A 14,807-nucleotide genomic window follows, 5' to 3' on the forward strand; every position below is an offset into this window, starting at 1 on the left:
CCTTTCCTGTTTCAGCATGACAATGCCCGGGTGCACAAAGCGAGGTCCATACATAAAGGGTTTGTCGAGATTGGTGTGGAAGAACTTGACTGGCCTGCACAGAGCCCTGACCTCAACCCCATTGAACACCTCTGGGATGAATTGGAACATCGACTGCGAGTCAGGCCTAATCGTCCAACATCAGTGCCCGACCTCACTAATGCTCTTGCGGCTGAATGGAAGCAAGTCCCTGCAGCAATTTTCAAACGTCTAGTGGAAAGCCTTCCCAGAAGAGTAGATGCTGTTTTAGCAGCAAAGGGGGGGACCAACTCCGTATTAATGTCAATGATTTTGGAATGAGATGTTCGACGAGCAGGTGTCCACATATATTTGCTCATCTGGTGTATGTGCCACATGCACTGACCTTTATGAACCAACAAGGAGAACATTAGGAACATGGGGTCGATTCACTCAATCGGGAATGAGCAATAGTGATAAGTGAAATATAACTAACTGTGTACAATAATCCTGGAAACATGGACATTGAAATGATAGAGTTGTGTAATAACATTAGTTGGAAAACTCAGGGACCTTGCACATTGAAGGGGAAAGGTAATATGGACTATAGGATGGACAGCTATGTGATGTGGAAAGGAGGGGTTCAGAGTCCGTAAATCTGTCATTCTTGTTCACTTTTTTCATGAACGTGTATGTTTATGTCTGGCCTATGTCATGTCTCTCTCCATATCGCAGTGCATTTTCTTCTACGCACAGCAATTATCTGTGAAAATCATACAATAAAGAAATATCTAATGGGATGAATCAAAGTAACCGCCAGCCTCTAGTCTAGTTAGTCAACTTGTCTTCTGTTTAGTTTGTGAAGGAAATCGTAGTAAAGGTCTGTAATAGTAATTGGTAACAGCAGTTAGTCACCGTGGGTAACAGCATTTAGTCACCGTGGGTAACAGCAGTAAGTCACCGTGGGTAACAGCAGTTAGTCACCGTGGGTAACAGCAGTTAGTCACCGTGGGTAACAGCAGTTAGTCACCGTGGGTAACAGCAGTTAGTCACCGTGGGTAACAGCAGTTAGTAACCGTTAGTAACAGTAATCTGAACGTCCTCTGTCTCCCAGTTAGTAACCGTTAGTAACAGTAATCTGAACGTCCTCTGTCTCCCAGTTAGTAACCGTTAGTAACAGTAATCTGAACGTCCTCTGTCTCCCAGTTAGTAACCGTTAGTAACAGTAATCTGAACGTCCTCTGTCTCCCAGTTAGTAACCGTTAGTAACAGTAATCTGAACGTCCTCTGTCTCCCAGTTAGTAACCGTTAGTAACAGTAATCTGAACGTCCTCTGTCTCCCAGTTAGTAACCGTTAGTAACAGTAATCTGAACGTCCTCTGTCTCCCAGTTAGTAACCGTTAGTAACAGTAATCTGAATGTCCTCTGTCTCCCAGTTAGTAACCGTTAGTAACAGTAATCTGAACGTCCTCTGTCTCCCAGTTAGTAACCGTTAGTAACAGTAATCTGAATGTCCTCTGTCTCCCAGGTGATGCCAGTGAAGCCAGTAGTGGAGAGACCCAAACTACAGAAGACCTTGAAAGATGCTCCTAGCGGCATCATCAAACAAAATGGCATCATCTCCACGACGACGTCCACGCCCACTCCCAGTCAGCTGCCGCCAACCAATGACGAGCCTCCATCCCCTGACACGAAGAGCGCGTCAGCCGATCAGCTCCCAGAGGACTCCTCCTCCTCCTTGCCCAGAGAGCGTTCTCAGACCCTGTCGGAACTGAAAAAGCAGAGGTCGGCCGCCAAGCTCCTCAATCACCCGCTCCTCAACGGTCACCTAGGAAACGGCTCCACAGAATCCACCGAACCCCAGAGCCCTGTGGACTCCCGTATGCCCCTCGTCTCGTCCAATGGCAGTACAGTATATTACACCCCGGCAAGTGGTGACCCGCCCATTCTCAAACTCAAACAGCCAATAGATGATGAGGAACCAAAGGAAGGCAGCTGCTGCTGTGTCTCCTAGGGAGGAGGTGGAGGTCACCCCATGACACTGATCTAAGGTCAGGCTTACTGTGTTTTCCTCCAATGGATTAAGGTTAGGGTTCGGGGAGGGAAAGCTGATCCTAGATCTGTGCCTAAGGGAAACTTCTTCCCGGATAGAGCGTGTCAGAGCAGGATGGTCTTGTGACTGTGGAGCAGGAAGCAGGAAGAGATTTCACAGAGGGAGACCAAAAGGCAGAGCAAAGGTCCTCAAAGGTCCTAGATGGCAATGGGAGTGGAGCTGGTCCAGCCAGGTGATTGGTTCCTGTCCCTCCCCACTGTTTAACACTCCAGGCCAGGCCAGTATGGAGCATACCCTTACTCTGGAAAATGACCGTCCTGATAGGACGTGAGGAATCCAGGCCAGATTAATTGGGGAGGAGCCACTGTGATAGCTTGTGGTTGATGAAGAGGGCCAGGAGGTGGAACAAGATGGCCCCTAGCCCCTACGAGAAGGCAGGTCTAGTGCCCTATAAAGGAATAGATGTCCAGGCAGTGTGCTCTCCCATGTTAACCATATCTGGTGTCTTACAACTTTTGACTGAATCACTGTTTTCGAACCACATTCCTCCTTGTATCCACTGTTTCTGAAAGTGTATGAGGGGGGAAAAACATTGCAAAGATCCACTCCACCATATCAGAATACACTCTCAGTATTATTACTGTACCTGTGTTGATCCACTGAGTAGCAAGAGGGAAGGGTCGTCTTTCCTAAGACGTATTCTTGTTGAAATGCTGACTATTTTAGCAAAGGGAAGGAATGGTTAATACGGTAACAGAACAGTATTACTGACTGTCAACCATCTATCTGTTCCTGTGAAGGATGATAGGATTACTGCACTAAAGACATTTGAAACAATGCACCATTGAACTCTGTCTTCTCTTGCTGACCGTCCATATCCAAACGGACAGTGATCAAGGTGGTAGAAAGGGGGTTTCATATGCCCCATGTCTTATTTGTTGGTCATTTAAGAAAAATAATATTGTTTGTTTTTGTTTGTTTATTTATGAAGATGAATATAATGTATAAAGGCTATGGTTATACAGTGTATTAATTCTATCTACGGAGAGTGAATGCATTAGAATGAGCTGGTACATTTACAGTATGTCTTACTCTCCTGTGATCCCAGGTCTGGTTGTACTGTCTGTACCAACGTCATCTGTGCCACTGTCATGGAGTTGGCAGATCTGGGATCAGGCTAGAAGCACTTCACCTTTTTTACAATGTAAATGTCCCTGTGGAGTTAACAAAATGAGGTTATTATCCAGTCATCTGTGTTTAGCCAGGCACTGCATCTGTTTATCCTCAACCATACCTGGCTAGCTTGTTTAAGGGTGCACCAACATACAACTGGAATACAAGCATTTCACTACACTCGCAATAACATCTGCTAATCATGTATATGTGACCAATAAAATTTGATTTGATATCTTCTTTGTATTTGATATGGTCAGTACAACACACACAGTAGATACAGTGTTGTCTAGGGAACTGAGGAGTGTGTTTAAATAACCATTGTATGATATTGTCACAGACACTGTAGCGTCTCTAACACAAGTGTTCGTTAATATGAAATAAAAAATACTGTCATGTATTAAGTATGATATTGATTCACCCAGCCTCAGACAGTGCTTGAGAACTGAGAGACTTAAACCTAGTACACTATAACAATTACACTAGCAATAGTTAACTCTTATCACCACTAACTCAGACAAGGTGTGTGGTATTGTAGTGTACAAACATTACAGCTACTACATCTACTTTTCCCCCTGGAATTAAAGCAGCTACCTTCTAAACAAGGCTAAACCCCTCCACAATGGGAAACAACCCTGGAATTAAAGCAGCTACCTTCTAAACAAGGCTAAACACCTCCACAATGGGAAACAACCCTGGAATTAAAGCAGCTACCTTCTAAACAAGGCTAAACACCTCCACAATGGGAAACAACCCTGGAATTAAAGCAGCTACCTTCTAAACAAGGCTAAACACCTCCACAATGGGAAACAACCCTGGAATTAAAGCAGCTACCTTCTAAACAAGGCTAAACCCCTCCACAATGGGAAACAACCCTGGAATTAAAGCAGCTACCTTCTAAACAAGGCTAAACACCTCCACAATGGGAAACAACCCTGGAATTAAAGCAGCTACCTTCTAAACAAGGCTAAACACCTCCACAATGGGAAACAACCCTGGAATTAAAGCAGCTACCTTCTAAACAAGGCTAAACACCTCCACAATGGGAAACAACCCTGGAATTAAAGCAGCTACCTTCTAAACAAGGCTAAACACCTCCACAATGGGAAACAACCCTGGAATTAAAGCAGCTACCTTCTAAACAAGGCTAAACCCCTCCACAATGGGAAACAACCCTGGAATTAAAGCAGCTACCTTCTAAACAAGGCTAAACACCTCCACAATGGGAAACAACCCTGGAATTAAAGCAGCTACCTTCTAAACAAGGCTAAACACCTCCACAATGGGAAACAACCCTGGAATTAAAGCAGCTACCTTCTAAACAAGGCTAAACACCTCCACAATGGGAAACAACCCTGGAATTAAAGCAGCTACCTTCTAAACAAGGCTAAACACCTCCACAATGGGAAACAACCCTGGAATTAAAGCAGCTACCTTCTAAACAAGGCTAAACCCCTCCACAATGGGAAACAACCCTGGAATTAAAGCAGCTACCTTCTAAACAAGGCTAAACACCTCCACAATGGGAAACAACCCTGGAATTAAAGCAGCTACCTTCTAAACAAGGCTAAACCCCTCCACAATGGGAAACAACCCTGGAATTAAAGCAGCTACCTTCTAAACAAGGCTAAACACCTCCACAATGGGAAACAACCCTGGAATTAAAGCAGCTACCTTCTAAACAAGGCTAAACCCCTCCACAATGGGAAACAACCCTGGAATTAAAGCAGCTACCTTCTAAACAAGGCTAAACACCTCCACAATGGGAAACAACCCTGGAATTAAAGCAGCTACCTTCTAAACAAGGCTAAACACCTCCACAATGGGAAACAACCCTGGAATTAAAGCAGCTACCTTCTAAACAAGGCTAAACACCTCCACAATGGGAAACAACCCTGGAATTAAAGCAGCTACCTTCTAAACAAGGCTAAACCCCTCCACAATGGGAAACAACCCTGGAATTAAAGCAGCTACCTTCTAAACAAGGCTAAACACCTCCACAATGGGAAACAACCCTGGAATTAAAGCAGCTACCTTCTAAACAAGGCTAAACACCTCCACAATGGGAAACAACCCTGGAATTAAAGCAGCTACCTTCTAAACAAGGCTAAACCCCTCCACAATGGGAAACAACCCTGGAATTAAAGCAGCTACCTTCTAAACAAGGCTAAACCCCTCCACAATGGGAAACAACCCTGGAATTAAAGCAGCTACCTTCTAAACAAGGCTAAACCCCTCCACAATGGGAAACAACCCTGGAATTAAAGCAGCTACCTTCTAAACAAGGCTAAACACCTCCACAATGGGAAACAACCCTGGAATTAAAGCAGCTACCTTCTAAACAAGGCTAAACACCTCCACAATGGGAAACAACCCTGGAATTAAAGCAGCTACCTTCTAAACAAGGCTAAACACCTCCACAATGGGAAACAACCCTGGAATTAAAGCAGCTACCTTCTAAACAAGGCTAAACCCCTCCACAATGGGAAACAACCCTGGAATTAAAGCAGCTACCTTCTAAACAAGGCTAAACACCTCCACAATGGGAAACAACCCTGGAATTAAAGCAGCTACCTTCTAAACAAGGCTAAACCCCTCCACAATGGGAAACAACCCTGGAATTAAAGCAGCTACCTTCTAAACAAGGCTAAACCCCTCCACAATGGGAAACAACCCTGGAATTAAAGCAGCTACCTTCTAAACAAGGCTAAACACCTCCACAATGGGAAACAACCCTGGAATTAAAGCAGCTACCTTCTAAACAAGGCTAAACACCTCCACAATGGGAAACAACCCTGGAATTAAAGCAGCTACCTTCTAAACAAGGCTAAACACCTCCACAATGGGAAACAACCCTGGAATTAAAGCAGCTACCTTCTAAACAAGGCTAAACACCTCCACAATGGGAAACAACTAGTAGCCTGGGTGACAGTTTGTTCCTGCTCTTGTCAACTCCTTATGGAATTGTCAGGTCAATGAGTGACAATAAGTTGGTAAGGTAGCAAAAATAAAAAAAGATTTGGAACCAGGCTAAAGAAGTAGCTAGTATAGGAAGAAGTAGTTGAGGAGGCTGGTTCAGTTATTGTTGTTCTTTAACCTGTGGCTACATTATAGAGTAAGGGCCTACAGTAGTGGCAGACAACTGCTACCCCCCAGTCTGCAGTAATAGTAGTACCACAAAACCGCTACCCTCACCTCTCCTCTCCCGACGGCGTCCCTAATGGTCCTAAATAGTCTTCCAGAGAAGAAGGGACATGGACTGGGGACGAGGGGGGGGGGGGGGGGGCAGGGAAAGGTTTTAACCCTCGTAACAGAGACTGTATCAGGGCCAAACCTTGGGGAGGAAGTCTGGTGTGCGAGACTAGTGTTGTTCCTCGGTTATCTCCTGTACCCACTGCCCTGCCCTGCCCTGCCCTCCCCTGCCCTGCCCTGCACTGCCCTGCCCTCCCCTGCCCTGCCCTGCCCTGCCTGTGTATAGTGTCAACAACATTTAAATGTACAGTCAATGTCCAAGAATTGCATTAGTTGTCAATGTTATTGGTATTGTTGTGACATTGTACTCCAGTTATTCATACCATATGGTCACAAAGCCAAAACTTTTATCAGATATCCTTTAAATATGAACTATGTCAGAAGGCAGAAGGTTGTTTTACTAGTGGCCATTGTTGCCCTGATAAAGTATTTGCCCCCTTTATAATTTTCTCTACTTTTGCATATTTTCGATACTGAATGTTATCAGATCTTCAACCAAAACCTGATATTAGATGAAGGAAACCTGAGTGAACAAATAACACAACAATTACATACTTTATTTCATTTATTTCATAAACAAAGTTATGCAACACCCAATGCCCCTGTGTGAAAAAGTAATTGCCTCCTTACACTCAATAACTGGTTGTTCCACCTTTAGCTGCAATGACTTCAACCAAACACTTCCTGTAGTTGTTGATCAGTCTCTCACATCGCTGTGGAGGAATTTTGGCCCACTCTTCCATGCAGAAATGCTTTAACTCAGTGACATTTGTGGGTTTTCAAGCATGAAATGCTTGTTTCAAGTCCTGCCACAACATCTCAATTGGGACTAGGTCATTCCAATCTTCAAATGTGTTGCTCTTGAGCCATTTTTATGTAGACTTGATTGTGTGTTTGGGATCATTGTCTTGCTGCATGACCCAGCTGCACTTCAACTTCAGCTCACAGACAGATGGCCTGACATTCTCCTGTAGAATTCTCTGATACAGAGCAGAATTCATGGTTCCCTCTATTAAGGCAAGTGGTCCAGGTCCTGAGACAGAAAAGCATCCCCAGACCATCACACTACCACCACCATGCTTGACCATTGGAATGAGGTTTTTACTGTCAAATGCTGTTTCGTTTTCGCCAGGTATAAAAACAATTTAGTTTTTTTATTGAACCTTTATTTAACTAGGTAAGTCAGTTAAGAACAAATTCTTATTTACAATGACGGCCTAGGAACAGTGCCTTGTTCAGGGGCAGAACGACATATTTATACCTTGTCAGCTCGGGGATTCAATCTTGCAACCTTTCAGTTACTAGTCCAACGCACTAACCACTAGACTACCTGCCGTCCCTACACTCTAACCACTAGGCTACCTGCCGTCCCTACACTCTAACCACTAGGCTACCTGCCGTCCCTACACTCTAACCACTAGGCTACCTGCCGTCCCTACACTCTAACCACTAGGCTACCTGCCGTCCCTACACTCTAACCACTAGGCTACCTGCCGTCCCTACACTCTAACCACTAGGCTACCTGCCGTCCCTACACTCTAACCACTAGGCTACCTGCCGTCCCTACACTCTAACCACTAGGCTACCTGCCGTCCCTACACTCTAACCACTAGGCTACCTGCCGTCCCTACACTCTAACCACTAGGCTACCTGCCGTCCCTACACTCTAACCACTAGGCTACCTGCCGTCCCTACACTCTAACCACTAGGCTACCTGCCGTCCCTACACTCTAACCACTAGGCTACCTGCCGTCCCTACACTCTAACCACTAGGCTACCTGCCGTCCCTACACTCTAACCACTAGGCTACCTGCCGTCCCTACACTCTAACCACTAGGCTACCTGCCGTCCCTACACTCTAACCACTAGGCTACCTGCCGTCCCTACACTCTAACCACTAGGCTACCTGCCGTCCCTACACTCTAACCACTAGGCATATGTAATGGAACCCATGTCCAAAAAGTTTACTCAAGTTTGCCAAAATGACGATCATCAAGACTTCTGGAAGAATGTTCTATGGACAGATGGTTGAAAAGTATAATTTTTTTGGGATGACATGGGTCCCATTTATTAATTAAATAAATTAAATAACTATCCATTTTGTTGTTCTTTGTAAACTCAGGTTCCCGTTATGTAATAGTAGGTTTTGGTTGAAGACCTGCTAACATTCAGTATAAAAAATATGCAACAATGGAGAAAAATCAGAAAGGGGGCATATCCTTTTTCACTGTACGTCTAAGTATGAATTCCCAGGGGTGCAAATGTTTGAAATCTGAAATATATTATGTGACCAGTGGACCCAAGTTTACAAAAATGCCTCTCCGACTGCTCTTTCCTATTGTTGCAGCCAATGCTTGTCTATCAGGCCTAGATGTGCTGAATTATTAACATAAGTTGTTAATAAGGAAAACTATTAAAAACGACTGATTTTGTAATTACTGGAAAATACTGATGGTAGCATTAACATATTTTGAATAAATGGTATATTTTGAGCATTTCGTTGTCTTCAATGTATAGTCCCCCCCCCCCCCCCCCCCCCAACCCTAATTGTCCTCTCCTCTATGTCAGCCTTGGTGTGTCTGTGCAGAGAGAAAGACGGCCCTCTGCCATCCGTTCAGCAGCTGTCAGGCTCTTGGTGTTGGCAGAGGACCTCTGCTCCTCTCAGAAGAAATACCAATTCACTGTCTATGCTGTGGGGTCGCTAGGGTCCCACACTATAGGCTGCATGCAGACTGCCAGTATCCGTCACAGCCATAACTCATGAGCGAGACAGAGAAAGAAAAAGAGGGAGAAAGAAAGAAAGAAGGAAAAGAGAAAGAGAGAGAGAAAGAAAAAGAGAGAAAAAAAAATAAATCCATTGACATTTTGGCCTCTTCACAGCTTATAGTTTCAGTCTCAAAGCTATGAGACTTGAATACATGTACTGTAGTACCGTAATAGAGTGAAACAAAGCCTTATAGATCTGTGTCAGACGTTCAGCATGTTATCTTACTCTGCCAAATATTTGTCTTGTGAATGTAGGCCACCATGCAGATACAGAGAAGGAAATAGAGAGACACTCACAGCCATAAAAGAGGGACAATGGACCTAAATGATATGATACAGGTTCTGCATTAACCTAATCTCTTTGGGCTGTGTTGTCCTTTAGGCTCTACTGTGTTCCATTCAGACTGGGCCAGTTGGCACAAACCCCAGTCCCTCAGTCCCCACTGCTCCTCTCAGGACTAGGAGTTCTCCCATAGAAGTAGAATGAGTTCCAGTTCTAAACATTCTGATTCTAATTGAGAGATCTAAGAGTTCTATTCCATTGAGAGTTCCACCCTGCTAATTTTGGGTACGGTGGCTTAGTGGGGTCAGAACCTCTCTCTGCTGTGTTCCCAAGATTCAGTGTGGGGCACCGTTATGCCAAATAACCCAGGTTAGCAGGGTATGCACTTAAACAGTTCCCTGACTGATTCAGAATCTCTTAACTGCTCTGACAGATTATGGATGAGTAATGATGTTTGATATTGGTTTACATCTGTTTACCATATTCTACTGAACATAAATATATAGAGGATTAAGCTGCAAGCAAATGATAATACCATTTTGAGAAAAAAATTGTTTTGGAAAACTGGTGCTCTGGTAAAAAAGAAACAGTAAACTGTAATAAAGATAGGAGCTGTGTGAACTCAAGACTGGAATGAAGAATCCAATTCCCTGATTTATATTGTAAATTAGCATATACACTCACCTGACAGTTTATTCGGTACACCACCACTTTCACGAAAATGGATCGCTCCTACAGACAGTGAGCCACGTGGCCGTGGCTTGTTATAAAAAGCAGGCAGACAGGCATCGAGGCATTCAGTTACTGTTCAATTGAATGTTAAAATCAGAAAAACAAGTGACCTAAGCGACATTGAGCATGAGTGTCGGTGCCGGGCGTGCCAGATCCAGTATCTCAGAAACGCCCTACTGGGCTTTTCACGCACGACGGTGTCTAAGGTTTACCGAGAATGGTGCGACAAAGAAAAACCATCCAATCAGTGGCAGTCCTGTGGGCGAAAACAGCTCATTGATGAGAGATGTCGAAGGAGAATGGCAAGAATGCTGCAAGCTAACAGGCGGGCCACAAATAATGGAGCAGTACAACAGTGGTGTGCAGAACGGCAATCTCGGAACACACAACTCATCGGTCCTTGTCACGGATGGGCTATTGCAGCAGACGACCACACAGGATTCCACTCCTATTGGCTAAAAACTAGAAGAAGCGGCTCCAGAGGGCACACGATCACCAACACTGGACAGTTGAGGAGTGGAAAAACATCGCCTGGAACATGACAGCGAGTAGCCTATGCAGTCCTCAGACCTCAACCAAAAAGAGATGGAACGGGCTGTTCGCAGCATGAATGTACCGCCATCCAATCTGCAGCAAATGCGTGATGCCATCGCATCAGCATGGACTAACATTCTTGTGGAAAGTTTCCGACACCTTGTAGAATGCCCCGAAGAATCAAATCAAATTTGATTTGTCACATGTGCCGAATACAACAGACCTTACAGTGAAATGCTTACTTATAAGCCCTTAACCAACAATGTAGTTTTAAGAAAAATACCTAAAAAATAACAAATAAAAGTAACAAATAATTATAGAGCAGCAGTAAAATAACAATAGCGAGGCTATATACAAGGGGTACCGGTAAAGAGTCAATGTGCGGGGGCACCGGTTAGTCGAGATAATTGAGGTAATATGTACATGTAGGTAGAGTTATTCATGCTGCTCTAATGGCAAAGGGAGGTTCGACCCGGTACTAGATGGATGGACCTAATAAACTGGCCGATGAGTGTACATTTATATATTTCTTAAGATCAGAAACAGCCTATCTGTTATCTACAGTCACAGTGAGAGCTGTCCCGGGCCCCAAGCAGTGCACTATAGAGAAAACAGGGTGCCATTTCAAACACATACCCTGTGTCTGTAACTGGAACGAGTAAAACGATCGTCATGGCGAGACAAATAAAGAGCAAGCAATAGAGTGTCTGATGGAACAGGGAAATATTGTGTCCCCACACGTTACTGCAGCTATTTGTCTACAGTACCAGATCTTCTGGTTTGTCAACTTGCCCCCTACAGTATGTCACAAAGCAGTCACAGAAGAGGGTTTGTGTCTGCTTTCTATCAGCATGCTAGGTTTAGACAGACAGGTATGTTCATTGCAGTGATTATGTGATACATGGCAGCCAGTCTGCATCTTGCTGAGCGTTTGCAGTGACAATAAACCACAGTTGTTGTTTGTGAGTTGTTTGCGGAGTCTGCACGTTGTGGCGATTCACTGACTGTGGCCTTTCACGTATTGGGTAACATCCTATTTTCATGCTCTATAACATAATTTAAAAAAACAAGAAGTGGGCATATGGTTGAGACTATTTAATGTTGTTTCAGCAGTATGATTTTACTTGCTCTATACACTGAGTGTAAAAAAATACTAGGAACACCTGGTCTTTCCAGGTGAAAGCTATGATCCCTTATTGATGTCACCTGTTAAATCCACTTCAAATCAGTGTAGATGAAGGGGAGGAGACAGGTTAAAGAAGGATTTTAAAGCCTTGAGACAATTGAGACTTGGATTGTGTGTATGTTCCATTCAGAGGGTGAATGGGCAAATATTTAAGTGCCTTTGAACAGGGTATGGTAGTAGTTGCCAGGCCCCAATGGTTTGAGGGTGTCAAGAACTGCAACGCTGCTGGGTTTTTCAAGATCAACAGTTTCCGGTGTTTGTGTGTTTGTTTGTGTGTGTGTGTGTGCGTGTGTGCGGTGTGTGTGTGTGTGTGTGTGTGTGTGTGTGTGTGTGTGTGTGTGTGTGTGTGTGTGTGTGTGTGTGTGTGTGTTGGGGTCTACTATAAAAATGTGTATTTTTTTATTTGAGAACACACCAAACAGATATACAGACTTCAGCAGTAATAATAACTCCCCTGCCCTGTTGATGTTTAGTGGGAATGGTGGTAAGGAGTTATGTAGTACAGTTGTAGCCCTAGCAATAGGTTGTTTTCAATGGTTGCTTGCCAGCTCTCAGTAACAGAAAAAGTTTTATACCAGTATTCAAATCATAATCTAAGAGCTAACTAGGTGAGAAAGTTCCGTTTAAGACTTGTTTGTCATGTGGTTTAACCATGCATGCATCCACTTCTTGTGAAAGAAAGACAGACTGACTTTTGAACTTCCACCCACCATGCAGACATGCAACTATCCTATACTGACACACTTCCACAAAGTCCAAATACACACACAGCAAGGACATGCATTACATACTGCAAAGGCAGAAATTCAGTTGCTTGGCAACGCCTCCACTCATCCATAGTGTAACTGATCATGTGGATAACCTTATCTGTATCGACACAATTAGTATCTGCTCGAGATAAAACATGTAAAAAATGGAGTTGGTTTCCAGTTGGTAGACCCGCAGGGCAGGCTACAGGATAGAGCATGAAACATGAGGTAACAACTGTAGACCAACTCTATGAGTGCAGTAATATTATTGCTTGAAGTGATGCTATGGAATAATACTGGTATTTTCTCTAAACTATAGAGCGACAGTAGGAGTGAACATGTTTATAACAGTAGGAGTGAACATGTTTATAACAGTAGGAGTGAACATGTTTATAACAGTAAGAGTGAACATGTTTATAACAGTAGGAGTGAACATGTTTATAACAGTAGGAGTGAACATGTTTATAACAGTAGGAGTGAACATTATAACAGTAGGAGTGAACATGTTTATAACAGTAGGAGTGAACATGTTTATAACAGTAAGAGTGAACATGTTTATAACAGTAGGAGTGAACATGTTTATAACAGTAGGAGTGAACATGTTTATAACAGTAGGAGTGAACATGTTTATAACAGTAAGAGTGAACATGTTTATAACAGTAAGAGTGAACATTATAACAGTAAGAGTGAACATGTTTATAACAGTAAGAGTGAACATGTTTATAACAGTAAGAGTGAACATGTTTATAACAGTAAGAGTGAACATTATAACAGTAAGAGTGAACATGTTTATAACAGTAGGAGTGAACATGTTTATAACAGTAGGAGTGAACATGTTTATAACAGTAGGAGTGAACATGTTTATAACAGTAGGAGTGAACATGTTTATAACAGTAGGAGTGAACATTATAACAGTAAGAGTGAACATGTTTATAACAGTAGGAGTGAACATGTTTATAACAGTAGGAGTGAACATGTTTATAACAGTAGGAGTGAACATGTTTATAACAGTAGGAGTGAACATTATAACAGTAGGAGTGAACATGATTATAACAGTAGGAGTGAACATTATAACAGTAGGAGTGAACATGTTTATAACAGTAAGAGTGAACATGTTTATAACAGTAGGAGTGAACATTATAACAGTAGGAGTGAACATGTTTATAACAGTAGGAGTGAACATTATAACAGTAGGAGTGAACATGTTTATAACAGTAGGAGTGAACATTATAACAGTAGGAGTGAACATGATTATAACAGTAGGAGTGAACATGTTTATAACAGTAAGAGTGAACATGTTTATAACAGTAGGAGTGAACATTATAACAGTAGGAGTGAACATGTTTATAACAGTAGGAGTGAACATGTTTATAACAGTAGGAGTGAACATTATAACAGTAAGAGTGAACATGTTTATAACAGTAGGAGTGAACATTATAACAGTAAGAGTGAACATGTTTATAACAGTAGGAGTGAACATGTTTATAACAGTAGGAGTGAACATTATAACAGTAGGAGTGAACATGATTATAACAGTAGGAGTGAACATGTTTATAACAGTAAGAGTGAACATGTTTATAACAGTAGGAGTGAACATTATAACAGTAGGAGTGAACATGTTTATAACAGTAGGAGTGAACATTATAACAGTAAGAGTGAACATTATAACAGTAAGAGTGAACATTATAACAGTAAGAGTGAACATTATAACAGTAGGAGTGAACATTATAACAGTAAGAGTGAACATTATAACAGTAAGAGTGAACATTATAACAGTAGGAGTGAACATTATAACAGTAAGAGTGAACATTATAACAGTAAGAGTGAACATTATAACAGTAGGAGTGAACATTATAACAGTAAGAGTGAACATTATAACAGTAGGAGTGAACATTATAACAGTAAGAGTGAACATGTTTATAACAGTAGGAGTGAACATTATAACAGTAAGAGTGAACATTATAACAGTAGGAGTGAACATGTTTATAACAGTAGGAGTGAACATTATAACAGTAAGAGTGAACATTATAACAGTATGGCTCTTTAACTAACTGAGCCACACCATTTTAGATTATTCAACAT

The 14,807-nt window shown here is 42.6% G+C and overlaps 1 protein-coding gene across 2 annotated transcripts in view; it reads left to right on the plus strand.

The window, feature by feature from the left end:
- The window catches only part of LOC106566123 (protein phosphatase 1 regulatory inhibitor subunit 16B), a 173,632-nt gene extending 170,174 nt beyond the window's left edge, over window positions 1-3,458 (plus strand). For both annotated transcript variants that reach the window (XM_045691909.2, XM_014133975.3), the window contains exon 11: window positions 1,526-3,458. In XM_045691909.2, coding sequence (XP_045547865.1) covers window positions 1,526-2,011 — 486 coding nt within the window. In that variant the 3' untranslated portion in view covers window positions 2,012-3,458. The remainder of the gene's footprint in view (window positions 1-1,525) is intronic.
- Window positions 3,459-14,807: the final 11,349 nt, after the last annotated feature.

This window comes from Salmo salar, chromosome 12 (assembly GCF_965601325.2).
Source record: "Salmo salar chromosome 12, fSalSal1, whole genome shotgun sequence".
NCBI lineage: Eukaryota > Metazoa > Chordata > Actinopteri > Salmoniformes > Salmonidae > Salmo > Salmo salar.